This window comes from Ictidomys tridecemlineatus, chromosome 13, assembly GCF_052094955.1.
Source record: "Ictidomys tridecemlineatus isolate mIctTri1 chromosome 13, mIctTri1.hap1, whole genome shotgun sequence".
NCBI classification, from domain to species: domain Eukaryota; kingdom Metazoa; phylum Chordata; class Mammalia; order Rodentia; family Sciuridae; genus Ictidomys; species Ictidomys tridecemlineatus.
Window position 1 is genome coordinate 94,654,873 of NC_135489.1, and position 17,015 is coordinate 94,671,887.

The 17,015-nt window shown below is 56.6% G+C and overlaps 1 protein-coding gene across 6 annotated transcripts in view; it reads left to right on the forward strand.

Annotated features, from left to right (window-relative positions):
- Fgd3 (FYVE, RhoGEF and PH domain containing 3) overlaps window positions 1-15,757 on the forward strand; it is a 49,984-nt gene extending 34,227 nt beyond the window's left edge. For 4 of the 6 annotated variants that reach the window (XM_078030601.1, XM_078030600.1, XM_078030602.1 and 1 more), the window contains 7 exons: window positions 801-831; window positions 1,414-1,521; window positions 2,467-2,529; window positions 8,745-8,867; window positions 11,447-11,587; window positions 12,891-13,031; window positions 13,652-15,757. In XM_078030601.1, the coding sequence (XP_077886727.1) occupies window positions 801-831; window positions 1,414-1,521; window positions 2,467-2,529; window positions 8,745-8,867; window positions 11,447-11,587; window positions 12,891-13,031; window positions 13,652-13,903 (859 nt within the window). In that variant the 3' untranslated portion in view covers window positions 13,904-15,757. The remainder of the gene's footprint in view (window positions 1-800; window positions 832-1,413; window positions 1,522-2,466; window positions 2,530-8,744; window positions 8,868-11,446; window positions 11,588-12,890; window positions 13,032-13,651) is intronic. The other 2 variants (XR_013429926.1, XM_078030604.1) reach the window with 2 other exon arrangements.
- The last annotated feature ends 1,258 nt before the right edge of the window (window positions 15,758-17,015 follow it).

The following is a 17,015-nucleotide window of genomic DNA, read 5'->3' on the forward strand; positions in this document are numbered from 1 at the left end:
CACATAAAAATAAAGGCATTGTGTTGTGTCCATCTACATCTAAAAAAATAAATACTTACCCCCCAAAAAAGAATTTTATATCAGGATTATTTTTTTCAGTACTGGGAATTGAACCCAGGGCCTTGCACATGCTAGGCGAGTGCTCCGTCACATAGCCCATGTACTCTTTCAAAATCACCTCTCCAGATGGGATAACCACAGATGCTATTCCCGGATAGCCTGGACCGCATCTTCCATTTTTCACTAAATTTTTCAGGCATCGTCCCCTATCCTCATACCATTTTCTAAAGCAACATAATTCTCCCTCATCATCATTAACAGGTTCCCATGGATAGGTCCCTGGACCTCCCTGGATCTCACCCTGGCAATTGGTGACAGTGTTCTCATGCTTAGGTTTTTGTGTGTATGTGTCATTGTATCCATCTGATACATTTCTGACAACTTTGCTGGTTAAAGTGCAGTGTGTCTGTTCTGAATTTCCGAGGCTGTGGTCCCATTGCCAGGCTTGTGTTGTGAGTGTGTGGCAGATCCAGCCTCCCACACCTCACCCCTGACTTGAGAGTCTGTAACCATCTGCTAAGGCCCAGGGAGGGGTTGACTGGCCTTGCTGCAGCTGCCCTGAATGGCAAGCCTGGTCCTACCTGGCCACGATTGCTTCAGGCCCTGAGGGCCAACCTTCCACGCCTCAAGCCTCAGTTAGGAGAATGAGTGGCTGGTGCGTGCACAGGGCGGAGAGAGACTGGCGGTCTACAGTCAGTCTCCAAGACCAGGTTAGTAAAATACTATTCTTGTTCTTATAGGACAGAAGAAGAGAAGAAAGAATGGATTCAGGTAAAGCTTCTAAATTTTTGAAATAACCAGATCCCCAAGTTATTGAGCAGTGTGACCATTTCCTGTTGGAACAGAGAAGGTGGCTCTGTGACCATGTCCCACACCGCCCATTGCTTCTCCCAGTGTTCCGCCCCTTGAAGTCAGGTAGTGACTGGCGTGTCTTCATAAGCACCTTCAGATGCCTCAAGACTTTCAGTCCACTTGCCACTTTGAACTCCTCCCCCATAAATAAGTAGCCATAAATGGGCCCAGAGGGGCTGCAGGTAAGTGTCCTCCTTCAGAGGGGGTCTCCGTGGTCCCAGTGGCTCCAAGGGAGAGCCCATGGTCCAGGCTGCCCTTCAGACTCTGTGGAGGTGCATCCAGGAGGGACCAGCTTGCCAAGCCTTGCTTAGCAGCCCCATCTGTGGGAATAGCTGCACCCCCAACTCACATTCATTGAGGGGAAATAAAATGGTCACAGGTGTGGACAGTGTTCCAGAACACCCAGACCCCGTCCTGGAGGACAGAGGCAGGCAGATGCCCCCCACAGTGTCCAAGTCCTCCTCAAACGCTGACAGCCCTATGGCTCTGCCCTGGGTCCAGGTCATTCAGGCCACCATTGAGAAGCACAAGCAGAAGAGCGAGACCTTCAGGGCGTTCAGCAGTGCCTGCAGCCTGGACGAGGACTCGGGCCTCTGCCCAGATTCCCCGGTGAGTCAGCAGCCTGTGCCAGGAGGGTGGGGATGGCTGGCTGCCAAGGAGAGAGGGGCAGACGTCCAGGAAGGGAGCTCAGACGTGTGTTCACCTGCCTGCCCTTGACGGAGTGCCCCCTGCAGTCTGCTGGGCCCCACAGTCTGGGGGTCCGTGCTTGTGTGGAAGAAGTACCTTATTGTGTTTTGCCATCTGCATGCCAGCCCTGTGCGTGGGTCACTGTCATCGCCATCATCACTGAGCCCCCGTGCCCTTCCTCTATGCCACTGTGACCAACCCAGGATGTCCAATGGCTGCAGACATCTTTTTGCAGGTGTAAATTCTCCCCGGATGCCCTCCTGCTCCGGGAAAGGTCAGCTCAGAGCCCTGTGGAGAGAGTATTGAGGGCAGCTCTTCTGATTCCCTGGGGAGATGCCCTGGGGGACAGGGGGTAGACTCCATGTGGATTTGGGTCACTGCAGGAGGCCTGCTGCAGGGTCTCCACTGAGTAGCCAGGAGGAAAAGACGGGGCTGAGGCCAAGGCAGAGCCTGGCCATCCCTCCTATCTGGGAGAGAAAGTTGAACCAGGAGGTTGATCTCAGCCTGCTGCGAGGAAGGCCTGGAAGTGTCTGTTCCTGGGTCGTGTGCTGGGTGGGGGCTAGGGGCATAGCAAGGACCCCTGGGAAGAGGAAACGTGATGCCCTGGGTCCAGGCTTCCCTTCAGACTCTGTAGAGGTGCATCCAGGACCAGCTTGCCAAGCCTTGCTTAGCAGCCCCATCTGTGGGAAGAGCTCCACCCCGAACTCAGATCACAGACTTTATTAGACTTTGCTGATTCTTTCTCTTGCACCTCCTACCGCCATGCACAGAGGTGCTGAGTTTGAGGAAGTGACCCCCTGCTGCACAGAACATGCAGCCCTGTGGCCTTGGAGTCACCTTACATTCAGCCTCTGAATTCCTTTCTAGATGGTGAGCACAAGCTCCACGGAGCCTGCATTGGTGACCGATGGCAGTGGGGGTGCCATAGGGGTAAGTGACCCACACCCAGCAGTCAACAGGGGCAGGAGGTGTCAGGGGTCAAGCAAAGCTCAGAGGTCAGCCTGCCCCTCCCCCACAGTGTGTTCAGGGCCAGGGTGTGCAATTGTGAAGCTGTGTCTGAGACCAGGCTCTGGTGACTTGGATCCTGGAGGTGGTCACTGCTGGGGCTCTTGGTAGAGGCCGCGAGGGAGTCTGTTGGTGGTTGTCACATGGCTGTGTGCCTGTGCAGGAATTCTCTGAGCTCGACACGAACATTTGTGCTTGTTCCGTGTAAATTTAGGCCTTAACAAAACATGTAATCATACCGAACCCAGGTCCAGAAGATCAGCCACGGAAAAACCAATGTCAGAGAGACGAGTGTTGGGGAGAAAGAAAGGCTTTATTCAGCCGCCAGAGAATGGAGAAGTGGGAACTTCGCTCACAAAAGAGCTTTTCCATTCCAGGAACTTGAGGAGTTAGAGATACAGACTAGGAGGAGTAACAGGGCAGAGGGCTAGGCTTTTAAGAGAAGGACTGTTCTCGTCTGAATATCCTGGAGGAACTCTGGTGCCACCTCTTTTTACACCTTTCATGGTTTGGTGTTTCCAGTCATGGTGGCTGGCAGGTGCCGTTAGCCTTGAAGGAGGGAGGGGGGGGGAAGAGAGAGAGAGAGAGAGAGAGAGAGAGAGAGAGAGAGAGAGAGAGAGAGAGAGAGAGGCACCAGGCAAGTCTACCCTACATTGTAGTTTTGGACAAAACACTTTTCAAATGACCAGCATGTCCACATCAAGAGCTGAGTATAAAAATCTGACCCAAAGGTTAAAATGGAACAAAGGGGAGAGGCATAACATGAAGGCGGATGCCAAGGGTTCTCATCTTGTCCAGTCTCCCACAGAACGCGTGCCAGGCCTGGGTGAGGAGTCAGAGTTTTCAGTGTAGGCTGCTTTATGGTCCCTGGAAAATAACCTGGGCGGCCATAATCACAATAGTCCACATGTCAGAGCTGTTACCTACCAAAACCCTACTGGGAGACTAATAACGATCGCCCACCTGTGTGACCTCCAGAATCAGTGATTTTAAGTCAACTAAGAGCGAGCAAGGCTAGCAGGTTTCTTTAGGTTTCCCCCAGTCATGTGGCAGCAAGGTGCCAGGTCCTTAGGAGGACCCCAGGAAAGCATCCCGGCCTCAGACCCTCACCCTAAGCTGGTGCTCTCACCTCTTGCCTCCTGTGTTCTCGTCTCCCTGAAGTCAGAGCAGCCCCCAAGGGTGACACTCAGGGCCAGGCCCCATGCCTGCCAGCCAGGGACTCCCCGGAGACCTTGGAGAGGCCCCTCTCCCTCCATTTAATGTGGGAGATTAAAGAAGCGCAGTGAAGTCCCCCAGTGACTTCCTGCTCCAGTGAGCACCAGCACCTGGAGCCATGTCATTAACTGGGGCCCGACACTCACTAACACTGATGCCACAGGTGGCCCAGGAGCACCCTGGGTGGCTGCTGCGACCAGAGTGCTGGTAAGGCCCTTCCTAGGCACCTTGCTGGGTCCTGCTGTTCTCCAGGCTCAGGTTGGCTGTCCCCAGCCCCAGCCTGGACATGGGCTCCTCCTCCCCTCCCTGGGGGTCTTCGAGACACCACCACAGAGTACAGCCCTGCATGCTCTGCACACCTGCCTCACTCCCCGTACTTCCTCTCCGTCTCCCTGTCTATCCTCCTGTCTCTCATGTCTGTCTCTGTCTCTCTTTCACACACCCCAGACGGCTCATTGCTCAGGGACAGGTGTGGGCCTACCTGGAGGAGGCCTAGGCCAGCTGAGGACTCAGCCTGCCCATTCGTGGCCAGCCCTTGAGGTCTCTGGTATCCCAGTCCTGCTGCTACTCTGGAGTTATGTCACAGCCAGTCCCACTGTGGGGGAGAAAGCAGGTTCAGGGCAGTGACATGTGTTGGCCCTGAAGCAGATGTCAAGGAATCCCCGTGGGGACAGGGCCACCTGGTGGTGAAGAGCAGGGAAAGGCTGGGAGGAGAGGCACACACCTCTTTGGTAGGGTGACATCACTTCCTACTTCACGGAGCAGTGAGAAGCCCTGGCCAGGTAGGCCTGCCTGGGTGGCCTGGCTGGTGTCATCCCCTTCCCTGGGACCTGAGCTTTACCAGGTCTCATGGGGTGTCTGGATGGGCGTCAGACAACCCTATGGAAATTCCTGAGGCTTCAGGGAAGGCTGGGGCCTTTCAGGGGTGGGACGAGGAGGCGAAGGGGGAAGCTCAAGATAAGCAGGCAAGAGGAGAGACCCCTTCCTCAGTGGCACTGCTGCCTGCCCACACAGCAGGCATCCTGGGGGTCAATTCTGTTGAAACTGAAAGTCAGAAAGTCAGAGGGTGGTACAGGAAACCAGCAGGGAAACAAATGTCTAAGCTCCCAGCTGGCTACCTGGCTCAGCTCTTGTCTGGTTGTACCTGCTTCCTGCCCTGCTCCCTGAGATGCCCTGGAGTCCCTTGCTCTGCCAGGCCCCAAGCCTTTGCCCCTTTGTCTGCTCAGCCCACACTTATTGTGTGAATCAGCCCATGGGCAACTTTTCATATTGCTCAACGGTGTGAGTGAGGCTGGTGGTACCCAGACCCATGTGGTTCCTGGTCCCTTTCCTGGAGGATTTATAGGGATGTATGGGAAGCAGTGGGTACTTGTGGGTGTGTGGCTGCACCCACAGACTGTCCTGCCAGAAGGGTGCATGCTCACAGTCAGCAGGCGACTCCACAGCTCACACAACTGTGTGCGAACACTCCCAGGCAGCCCACTGCTTCATGAGGTACCCTGGACTGGATCCAGTCTTCAGCCTGGGATGGGCCTCGGAAGGCATCACTGGTCACTGAGGCATATGAAAGCCACTTGTTTAGTGCTAGGGGTTGAATCCAGGGACTCTTTACAACCGAACAACATCCACAGCCCCCCACTTTTTTTTTCAGATAGGTTCTTGCTGAGCTGCCAAGGCTAGTCTTGAACCTGCCATCTTCCTGCCTTGGCCTCTGGAGTAGCTAGGATTGCGGGCACCCTGGGAAGCCACCAGTTTCTTATTTGTGCTGCTTTCCCTGGGGCTGAGCCCCTATGTCATGGAGATGGGACCCCCAATGCCCTCGAGATGGAGAAAAAGCAGAAGTGGGTGGGGTTGTGGTCAAGGAAGCCCTGGGTGAGGAGGACTGGGTTGTTTGTAGGAATAACCATGCTTAGGGCTGGCCCAAGGGGCATTGGCATGGGGCAGGTGGAATAGTCCATGGCAAGGGCTAACTGGGGGTCAATGCCCAGATCAGAAGTGTTCTAGCTGGAAGGAACCAGAAAGGTCATGTTTTAAAATGGTTTACCCTGCAGAAAGACACAGACTCAGAATTGGCCAAGGATTGAGGCCTCAGGCAAGTGTTAACCTTCTCCAGCCTCGGTTTCCCCTGGCAGGAGAGATCAGGGAAGCTGTTGGGTGCCTAATATAATAAGCGCTTCAATGCCTGCCCACCTCCTTACCTCAATCCATGTCTGGCATCTCCCTGGGTAAGACTGTGGTCACTATGGTACTCGTGGCCAAATGACTGCTTGGTCTACTCCACTTGCCTTCTCCTGCCCAGGCTCAGCCTTCTGCAGGTTCTATAGCATTCACCCCATGACAGCCAGGTTCTTGAGGGTCACAACTGCAGTTCTGTTCTCCTCATCTTTGTCCCTTCACCTGCACCAACCTGGGGCCTGCCCCACCTCCAACAATAGGCCTACAGCTGAGGCATCCCTGCCCCCAGTAGGTATCACTGTGTGTTTCCCATGGGTGTCTCCACCCCCACCGCACCCCCAGCAGAGCTGAGCTGAGCTGAGCTTTGGGTGAGACCCGGGGTGGCTCAGGGTGCATCTGTCGACCTGCACTGAGCAAACAGGGTGGGACATATATACGCACAGTGGGCAATGTACAAGGTTCTCAAAAGAAAAATTTAATTCTGACACCCAAGAGTGATCTTTGCTCCAGAATTCCAAACTTAAGCTTTTTCTTAGCATATGTAGAAAGGAAAATGAATCTACCCATGGTACAGTGGTTTCATTTCCTGGGCCGAGATGTCTTCAGAGGTACTGTCCCTCTAAGACCCTCTTTCCAACGAGAAGCCAAACCCCAACCAGGAAGTTTTGTAAGGGGCCCCGCAGAACTCAAAGCCTTCCTCATTCTGCAAAAGTCCCCTTGTGTCCACAGAAGCTCTAAAAGTCAGAGTGCAAAAGGTCCCAGGGTGCCAGACCTACTGTGGGTGGTAACACAAAGACCCAAGGCACCAGCAAGGACCCCACCCTGGTCACCCTTGTGCCAAGGACTCCCTCACAGTGCAGGACTTGCCTTTCCTGCAGGAGGCCCACCCTGTGCTGCAGGAAAGAGCCATCCCAAGAGGAGTAGAGGGGCCCGGCCTGGCTTCTGCTGGCCGCCTCCTGTAGGAAAGACCCTGTGCTGTGCCCTTGGCTTGTGTCCACCTGGATTTCCCATGCTGTGTCATTCTGCTGTCCGATGTAACTGATGTGACTCCATGAGGGCCACTGATTGGGGTCTGAGTCTGTCTTATGGAGTTCTCCCCCAGTTCCCTGATGTGCAGCTAACTCCAATGAAGAAGAACTGCTTAGGGAACAGCCCTGTTGGCCCTTGGTGGATTCCAACTTCTGGGTCGATGTTGGCACATTTTGGGTGGTTTGGGCGGAATTACTTGACCAGTTACTTTCCAATGTCCTGGAAAGACTTGGGTCCAGCCTTCAGACATCCTGACACCTGTGCAGAGAATCTGAGCCTTTTCCTTGCGTCAAACTGCCTGGTAACCTCATCCAAGAGGGGAGTGTGGCTGGCCAGTAGACCCATCCCTGGCCTCACGGGTGGCTTCCTCCCCCTCTGGCCACCTGGTCACTGCAATCTACAAATCAAACCAGATCTCTGTGTCGGGGAACTAGTGTGGTCAGAGGCAGAGCCTCATCAGGGAAGGGCTATGGGCCTCAGTATGTAGGAGCCAGGAAGTGCTGGGGCCCCTGTCCTAGGGCTTGGCTTAGCTCTATGGGCTGACCATGGCAGACTTGCCTGATGATGTCCCCAGCCCTGAGTAGGCCTCCTTGCCCTAGGAATTTTCTTCTGAACTTTGGCTGGGGCTGGGCCTCCACTGATCCGGGGGGCTGAGCTGTTGGCCACACGCCCCAGCATGTCACAGCCTTCCCTCTATCCCCCGATTCCCTGATGGCCCCACAGCTTCCTGGGTTCTCAGCTGCCTCCTGGGTGCCATGGAAGGGTCCTCTACCCTAGGTCCCTGAGAGTCACAGGTCCGAGCTGTCTGGCCACCTGACTGCCAACCACTCCTTCCACCTGGGCCTTTGATTTCTCACCTGAGAAAGAGGAATGCGGGCACCCTGAAGGTGGGCAGGGGACAGAGGCTGCAGAGCCATGGCAGACCCCGGGGATGGCTCCCTTCCTCCATGCTGTCCTTTTCCTTCTCACTGTCCGTTCCTTGCCCTGGGCCTCAGTTACTCACTCCACCTTACAAATGAGGAAACTGAAGCTCAGAAGAGAAGTGACTCATCCAGGGCCTCTTGGCTGATGAGGGCCAGGGCAGGAGCCTGGGGACTGTCACTGGTCATAGTCAGACAGGGAGACTGAGGCTCAGCTGCAGCCTCGGTTAGGCTGCTCCTGTCCTCCATGCCACCAACCTCTCTGGGAAGCTCAGGTAGCATTGCAGGAGACAGAATGGGGAATCGAGCCCTTGAGCAGGGCCTGGGCTCGCCCGGTTTCCTCTTGTGTGCTCCCACACTCTCCCCCACTGATACACAAGCACATATGGATGTTTTAGGCACATGGCCGAGGGAGGACCTGCCCAATTCAGAGCTGGATGAAAGATGGACTCAGAATCTCCAATAGCTGCAGGGTTGGAGGTGGGGACACCCCGAGCCCTAGTGCCACATGCCATCTGTGCAGACTGCCATCTACTATGCACCATTTCCCTCCAGCCTTGGCTCCGTTGATATTTTTCTCAGACACACCAGATAGTCACTGGCCGAGTTGTCCCAAACATAAAGTTCTTGATCCATTTGGAATATTGCTTGATGGGATGGGATGCACTGGGGTGGACCCTGGGGGTCAGCGCAGGAAGGGGGATCTGGCCTCCTTGACTCTTTAGCTCATTCCACTCCTCAATGGGGCAGCGTGCTGCAATACATGCATCGAAGCTGATGGCACCGTGTGCGTCTTTGTAGCTCGAGTCCAGAAAACTCTCCTCCAAGGCCAAGCGTGACAAGGAGAAGCAGAGCTGTAAGAGCTGCGGTGAGACCTTCAACTCCATCACCAAGAGGAGGCATCACTGCAAGCTGTGCGGGGCAGTGAGTGCGGGCGAGAGGGAGGGAGGGGCTCCGACACGGAGCAGGGGTCCCTTGCCAGGCGCTCACAAGTCCTCAAGGGCAGGAGCTGAGCCCTGCCAGCCAGCGGCAGATGCTGCGCATGCGTGCAGCTGGTGCGTTCTCAGAACCACGTGGCCGCCCCGTAAGGACACCTCCAGATCCCGCCTGTTGGACGCAGATGTCCTTGAGCATGAGATTGTCCCTCTGCAGTAGAAGCTTAATCACATTTCTCCTGTCAGCTCCAGTGTCTGACAAACATTCTTTGCAACTAAAAAGACTTTGGAGTTGGAACCACAGCGCCCCTAGCTGGGCGACCTTGAGCACAAAGGGATGGTAGTGTCCTGGCACGAGGAGCAGAGGAGGGACTGGAGGGGAGGAGTGCGGCCAAGGTGGAGCCTCTCCCGCTGACCTCCGCCCCAGTGCCCAGGGCCCCTGTGAAGAGGGACATCTCTGACAGTCCCCCACAAACACCCACCCCATCTCCATCCCTCTTCACTCACCTCCAGATCCCTTGCTCCTGAGAGTGGACTATCAAAGCATGTAAGTGTCCCTGAGGAGCAGGGGCCGTGGAGCGCACCTGTAATCCCAGTGACTCCGGAGGCTGAGGCAGGAGGTTTACCAGTTCAAGGCCAGCCTGGGTAACTTATTGAGACCCTGTCTCAAAGTAAAAAAATAACAGGGGCTGAGGTTGTAGCTCAATGATAGAGTGCCCCTGGGTTCCATCCTCAGTACCAGAGGTAGGGGAGGGAGGAAGAAACCAATGATTCAAGTATTTTTAGGTTAAGGTATTGAAATTACATCTGTTAGCAAGTGGATCTCACCACAGATGACTTGGAGATGTTTTTTCAAAGGGTGTCAACAGTCTGTTCCTTGCAGGTGTTCCTTGTCACGTCTTTATGGAAAACCTTGCCATGCTGGCCAGGGTCTAGAGGAGGAAGGAATAAGTGGATGAGTCCTTGGATGGGTGGCTGGGTGGGTGGGTGGCTACATGGATGGATGGATGATGGATAGATGGGTGGTGGGATGGATGGAAAGGTGAATGACTGAGTAGTTGGGGAGAAGGGTGTGGGGAGTACAGGATGGCCCACAGGCTGTGGCTCAGGCCCAAGCTGTGCCTGGGTCAGGGAAGCCAGCAAGGTCAGGTGGAAGATGGAGCTTCTGTGGGCTCCTGTGCTGGCGTCTTGGTGGAAAGCAGATGGGAGACAGCTGGAGTCTCTCGTGAGGAAGGAATGGAAGAGGATGTGAGAGGCGCTTATCCAGAGCCTGGGCAGCCGTGGAAGGGAGGGAGGAGCCCAGGTCAGCTGACTGATGTGGAGTGGGGAGGGGCCTGGCATCTGACAGGGCGCAGGACAGGGTGGGAGGGCTCAGCTGGCTGTGCCCAGGGAGGGAGCCGTTAGGAGCCCCAGTCTCGAGGGGGGTCAGGAAAGCAGGGGAGATGGCCCAGAGAGGGGTGAGCATCTCGGGAGGGGTGGTTCCACGCTGCAAGGGCTCACAGGTGCTGAGTCCAGCATCATCCTTGCCCACAGGGAGGCCAAGTTTGGTGTGACCCAGGCAATGTCAGGTCAGGGCACGAAAATGCCCAGGGTTGAAAAGAGAAGGGGGTGCTGAAGTGGGGGAGTGCAGAGAACTGGGTCAGGAGGAGAGGCTCGTGTTCTGGGGAGATGACCCAGTGCAGGGAGGAAGACTGAGGCGCGAGAGACAATGGGACAAGGCCCAGAGAAGAGTCCAAAAGGGGCACCCATTGGCTTGTTTCCCTGTTCTTCCGTATTCCATTTTATGCATGGATTTCCTTGTACATGCATCATGGCCACTTGGGTCACCTTCATCTTTGAGGGATGATGGGTAGTGCTGCTAGGAGCTATGCACATGTTTCTTCCAGTTCCTGTCTTTGGTTCTTTGGGTGTATGTCCAGAGGGGTTTTGCTGGTTCCTATGGTAATTCTATGTTTAATTTTTTGAGCAGGAACCACACTGTACCATAGCAGCTGTCCCATTCTACATCCCCCTGATAGTAAAAAGTTTCCAATTTCTCCATCTCACCGACACTTGTGTGTGTGTGTGTGTGTGTGGCATCGGGAATTGAACCCAGGGGTGCTCTGTCACTGTTACATCCCCTGACCTTTTTATTTTGAGACATAGTCTTGCCAAGGCTGGCCTCAAACTTTGAATCCTTCTGCCTCGGCCTCTCGAGTCGCTGGAATAACAGGTGTTCATCACAATGCCTGGCTATTTTTTTTTTTTTAAATAATAGCCATCCTGAAGGGTGTGAGGTGGTTTCTCCTTATGTTTTGATTTGTATTTTCCTCATGACCAGTGATTTGGGGTCTTCTCATGTGCTTGGTGGCTCAGCCCATTCTTTTTGCATATAGGTCCTTGAACTCTGGGTCATCCAGGTAAGGAGGACAGGACATGGGGGCACCAGTCTTGCTCTGCCCTTAGAGCACCCAGGGTTGCTCTGGCCCCCACCTCATTCTAGGCCAAGCCGTTACTCCTCCCACGTTGTTGAGTCTCTCCTTCTCCTCTGCCTGGGTTTCGGGGTCACAGGTGCTCTCTGTCTTGCAGGTCATCTGTGGGAAGTGCTCTGAATTCAAGGCTGAGAACAGCAGACAGAGCCGGGTCTGCAGAGGGTGTTTCCTGGCAGAGCGGGTGGCCCCTGCAAGTCCCAGTGCTGAGGCTCCCTCTGATTCCAAGCAGAGCACAGAGGTGGGTGGCCCTGGTTCCTCAGATTGGAAATGATGGGGAAGGGGGTCTCAGTGGACTTCACAGGTCCTGGAACCGGGGAGAGCTAGTTGGAGTGATTGCCAATTGAAAGCAGAATATCATACAAAGTAAGTGCACATTGGGCTTCTCAGGACGGCTCAGGGCGGAGGCTTGGGGATGATTCTTATCCAGGGGTTAGATGGGAACCCGTGTCAGCTCCACTCCCTGTGGCCCTGATTAGTATGGAGCTGCCCCCAAGTCCAGCACTGAGGTCTACCCGATGGCCTGCCTCCCTGCTAGTCCTTAGGACAGGCAGGTCCTGGAGGTACGTGGGAGGTTCCCTACTTCCCCTGAATATGGCCACTTTTCTAACACAGTCCCTACTTTCTGAAGTCCTAGGAAATCTGAGAAAGGGAAAACATGCTTTTCCAGAAAAATGTACTGCCCTTTCTCTCCACTTGACACACCAGGATGTTCTCCGCACCAGCTTCAAGAAGTTGGGCCTCCTGGGACCTGTTTATAACATTGGTTTTCCTCCTAAGGCTTCAGTTGGGTGGCCCGATAGGCCGGGGTCCATGTGTGTTCGAAGCTCCTGACCATCCTGGCTCATAGCTGTCAGGGGTCCCTTCTCTGGGTTTTTGCTCTAAGAGGTCACAGATGATGTAAGGATATGAGGACCAGGGCAGAATGGAGGTCCAGTAGGATGCTCCGTGCCCTGCCCACCTGGGCCCACCTGGTTCTGCATTGTCAGTACTGACACGTATTCTCAGAGACCTGTGGAGGGTGGGCTCAGGCCTCAAAGGGCCACCAGGTCTTAGGAGACCAGATCTAGCAAATGGTGTTGGAACCACGTGTAGCTGTCTCAGGGACTCCTCTCCAGAGCAGCTCTAGAGCACATCACAGGACCTGTGAGTGAGGCAGGTGAGGGAGTTGTGTGTGTGTGTGGCATGGGAATTGTGTGTACGCTTGTGTGGTGGGTGTGCTTCTATGTGGCATGTGGTGTGTGAAGAACTGAAACGGCGGGTCCTTTGCATGGTGACCCACACGTGGTACTTACTGTTAGGCTTTTCTCCTGAGGTTTCGACCCCGTGGTCTCACTCCTATGTTCTACAAACTCCTCGTGACTCTATGGCACCTGAGCCCCTCAGAATGCCTGGAGTGACCCCTGGAACCAAGTGAGGCCGGGCCCAGCCTCCCTCCAGGTGTCAGCCACATCTCTGTGGCCAGCTCCTTCTGAGCATCTCTGGCCCCTCAACCAGGGGATGAGGGGCAAGTTCAGTGACCTCACCTGTCTCTGTGTTCCTAGAAACCACCCGCGGTGGGTCCCCAACCCAGCCTCATCAGCGGGCCCCTGTGGCTGTCAGACAATGGCACATCCTGGATTGAGGTATGGGCCACCATCCCCGCATCGGACCCCCGGGTGCTGGACCTGCGTGGCAGCAGCGAGGTATGTGTTCCCTGCCCCAGGCCATGTGCCTGTCCTCACAGCCCAGAGTCTCAGGCCTGTAGCAATCACGGCAAGTCTGGGTCACCCTCCTGGGGCTGAGCTATTCTGTGGTCTTAGGCCTCAGTTTTCCCAGCTGCCCAGAATAACCCTCCTCCCCACCCTGAGGAGACAGGGTGATGCCAGGACCCCAGAGCCAACCAGGGGATGAGGGGCAGGCAGGGGGCACAGAGGGCTGGCCCCTCCCTCCCACACACACTTGTTTGTTGTTCACCTGTTCATTCGCCCTGGCTGGACGCAGCTGGGAGTACAGAACGTGGCAGGTGCAGCTCCAAAGCCCACATGGCCCCTCCTTCATCAGGAACTCTTGCCCTGTCCCTCTCAGTCCCAGTTGCTGACTGCCCGTGTCACAGGGGCTGTCCTGACTTGGCTCCCTGGGACTTGAGAATCAGAGGGAAGCCACGGGGCCTGGGGTTCTGGTGAGGTGGGCAAGGCCCCCTGCCAGCATCCTCCCAGGGGCCGCCTGTCCTGCATGTCCACAGGCCCATCCTGCTCAGAGTTGGCCTGGCACTGGGCATGGCAGTCCAGCGGCCTGCTCAGGTGGTGACCCTCTCTTGCTGCAGGATGGCCGGCTGCCGCACACCGTCCCTCTGTCTGGCTGCAGGGTGGGCACTCCAGACCCTGAGGAGGGGCTGACAGCGGGACACCTGTGGAAGCTGCAGAAGGGTCAGCAGCGCTGGTACTTCAGGGCCCCCTCCAGGGAGCTGCGGCAGAGCTGGCTGGGAGCACTGCGTGCTGCCGCCCTCGGGGACACCACCCAGGAGAGCCCTGGTGCCCCGCAGCCCCAGGCCCCGACCGGCACAGCTTCTTCCTGAGCAAAGCTTTGCTCTCTGTGACAATGACACGTGGAGCCTCTGCTCTCCTGGGAGGCAACGTCTGACCACATGAAGAAGTGAAGCGCTGCGGGGGTGGGGCGGTGGGAAGTCCCACGGCTCAGACCCTGGAGGGTCTCTCTGCTTTGATGAGGAGAAACTGAGGCCCGGAGAAGACCACCGCTTGCCCAGAGTCACCCAGCACGTCTCAGGAAAGAGCCCAAGCCTGGCTCTAGCCCAGCAGTGTGGCGGGAGCAGGGAACCTGGGCTACTGCCAAAGGCCGCGTCCTCTGAGTCGGTCCTGGGGTCGCTTTGGCTCGTGAGACAGAGGAGGCTGTGTGGGTGCTGCCCGGCGATGACCGCTTCCCACCGGGTCCGCTGTTGCTCCTGGAGTGGGCAGTGCTGCCTGGGGTCTGCCCTGGCCCCTGTGGAACTGGACTGGGACTTGCTTCTTAGGGCTCTACCTTCCTTCTCGGCCCTCTCCGAGGCTCTGCCTCAGCTACCCACGGAGGGACCAAGGTGGACCTGTCCTGTCCCACAGCAGGACTCTCAGTTCCTGAACAGTCACAGTCAGAAACACTGCTGGAGCCTGGCCCTGGCCCTGTGGGGTGGGCGTGGAGACTGTGGCTGTCCCCGTCGGGGGTGGAAGCCACGCCTGCCTGTGTAAATAAACACTGGCTCTCAGCACGTGGGCTCAGCCTCAGGGCCCACCAAGGAAGGTGATGACGCAAGGGTGACAGAATCGCCTGGGCTACTCCCTGGCCCAGCAGTTCCACATCTCTGGTCCAACCAAGGGTGTTGGGGTCTTGCGTACAAGATGTGGGGGACATGGCAAAGGTCATGAGGGTGGGGGTACCATGCAACAGAGCCCTGGGCCAGCAGGAGGGGGGGGAGTTAGAGACTGATGACAGCACTATGTGGGGTGCCCACCTGGGAGGCTGAGAGGGTGGGTGTGAGCAGAAATGGGTGATTGTCACAGGTAGATGGGGACACAGGTAAGGTGGGGCCGGGGCATAGTGAGCTGGGGTGGGGAAGAGGCAAGGTGGGGGCAACCGACTCCTGCAGGAGACTCGTGGGCTGTGTGGGGCGGCCCCAGGACACTGTGCGTGGAGTCCCTGCTACACCTGGCCGTGTGCCTGGCTCAGGAAGCAAAGCAGCTCCATGCGCCCACCTAGGAGCTGGGGCCTGGTCCTTCTGACTGTCCCGCAAGCAAATGCATCAAGTGCCCCACCCAGCTTGGGCCTGGGCAGGGCTTCAGGTGCAGAGGCATGAGGGCCCCACGGGGTGGCTGGAGCAGCCCTGATGTCACTTTCTACCCTCAGCCTCTTCGAGGCTCACACCCTCGCTTGGGCCCTAACACGGCTCCACCTGCTCCCATAGCTGCGTTCATTCCTGCCATCTCATCACCACCCCAGGATGTTCCCATCTGAGGGGGGGAAACAGTCACAGACAGATGAAGCCTGTGAGACCCACGGAGCCATCAGCTGGAACTGGCCCCCTGGGCACAGTGACTCCCGTAGGGACTGCCGTCTGTGGGGGTCCAGAGACTGCTGTGGGGCTCCCAGGGTGGGGCCCGTAACCCCAACTTCTGTCTCCAGCTGCAGCAGCCCAGTGGGGATGGGAAGGGAGACAGGGCTCCAGGACCTCACAGTGACTTGCGGGTGAACCGAGGCCAGTGCTGGACAATGTGGGGAGCCTCCCCCAGTGTGGGCCTGAGAGGCAGAGGGAGCTTCCAGTGTTTTCTAGAGGTGAGAGAAATCCGGGGGAAAAAAAGAAAAGAGAAACAAACAAACAATAAAAGGAAACCCGGGTGTTCTTCCTTGTGAAATATCCCAATAAATGTTAGCCGTCGCTGCAGTCTGAAGTCACCACGTTCCCAGCCACCCCTGGGTGGCAGAGGGTACAGCTCAGTCCACAGCAGGTAAAACTGCCAGGAATCAGGGGCAAGGTGCCGAAGGGTACTCAGCTCCATGTCACCGTGGGCCTGAGGCAGGGCCGGCTCCAGGCTCTGTCACCCACCGCACAGACCTGCCAGGTGCCACTGGGGGCGGGTCTGGAGGCCGCAGGCTGCTCTTCCCATTTTTGCCAGATTAGGAGACCAAGGCTCCAACAGGGGCAGTGAGGGGCCTCTGCCTGCAGAGCCACGAGCCACTGCACTGTGGGTCTGTCCCCAGAGTCCCCTCAGCTGGACACCCCGGCAAGAGGGCTACTAGGGTCATCTGCCTCAGGCCTCCGCACCCACATGTCTGGGCGACCTGGGTCTCAGTCACCTGCTCTGCCCCCATAGCCCGGCCCAGGCACACGCCACTGCTCACCTGTGGAGCAGTGACAACTGCCACACCATGGGCAGGTGGTGGCTCCCTGTGTCTTCCCTGTCCTTCCTCCTCCCCAAGGCCAACCCCTCCCTCACAGGCACAAGAGGCCACCCCTGGCCTGGGAAGAAGGGCCCCAGGTTGAGCTAGGAGAGGTGGCTTCTGGGGTCTCAGAAACAGGACAGGGTCCATGGTGCCCTGTGCCCATCCCAGCCCGCTGCCTGCCCGGCCTTCAGGTTGGCAGCTCCTGGTGCCAGTCCAGGGACAGAGCTTAGAGGACAGGACTCTTGAGCAGAAAGGTTTTCCCCAGGTCCAAACACAGGAGAAAAAAAGAGAAAAACAGAACCAAGGAGTGGACAGGCCCACAGCAGAGATGTTGGAGCTCAGCTTCTGCTGTAGGTAGCAGAGGCGGCTGAAGGCCTCATCTGGCACACCAAGCCAAGTCAGGTGCTGGCTGCATCTGCAGCGTCCTGGGGAAGAAAAAGCAGCCCACAGTAAGGCCTGCTGCAGCTAGGTCCCCCCTACATACTGCCTGAGAAGAGAATCATGATTCAGAGGGTGTCTTGGCAGTAGTGAAACAGGACCAGGGAGGGGAGTACACTCACCTGGGGTCACACAGTGAGTTAAGGGCTGGCCAGGATTCACTCACTCACTCACTGTTATGTCATGTTGCTTATGTGCCAGGCACTGCTGCCACACCTTCTGAGTGCCAGCCCCATGAGAGAAGCAAGTGTGCTTTGGATGTCACTTGGGTTCTTGGAACAAGGGGAATTGAATGCCACCTGTACCCCTGGCCTTGCCAC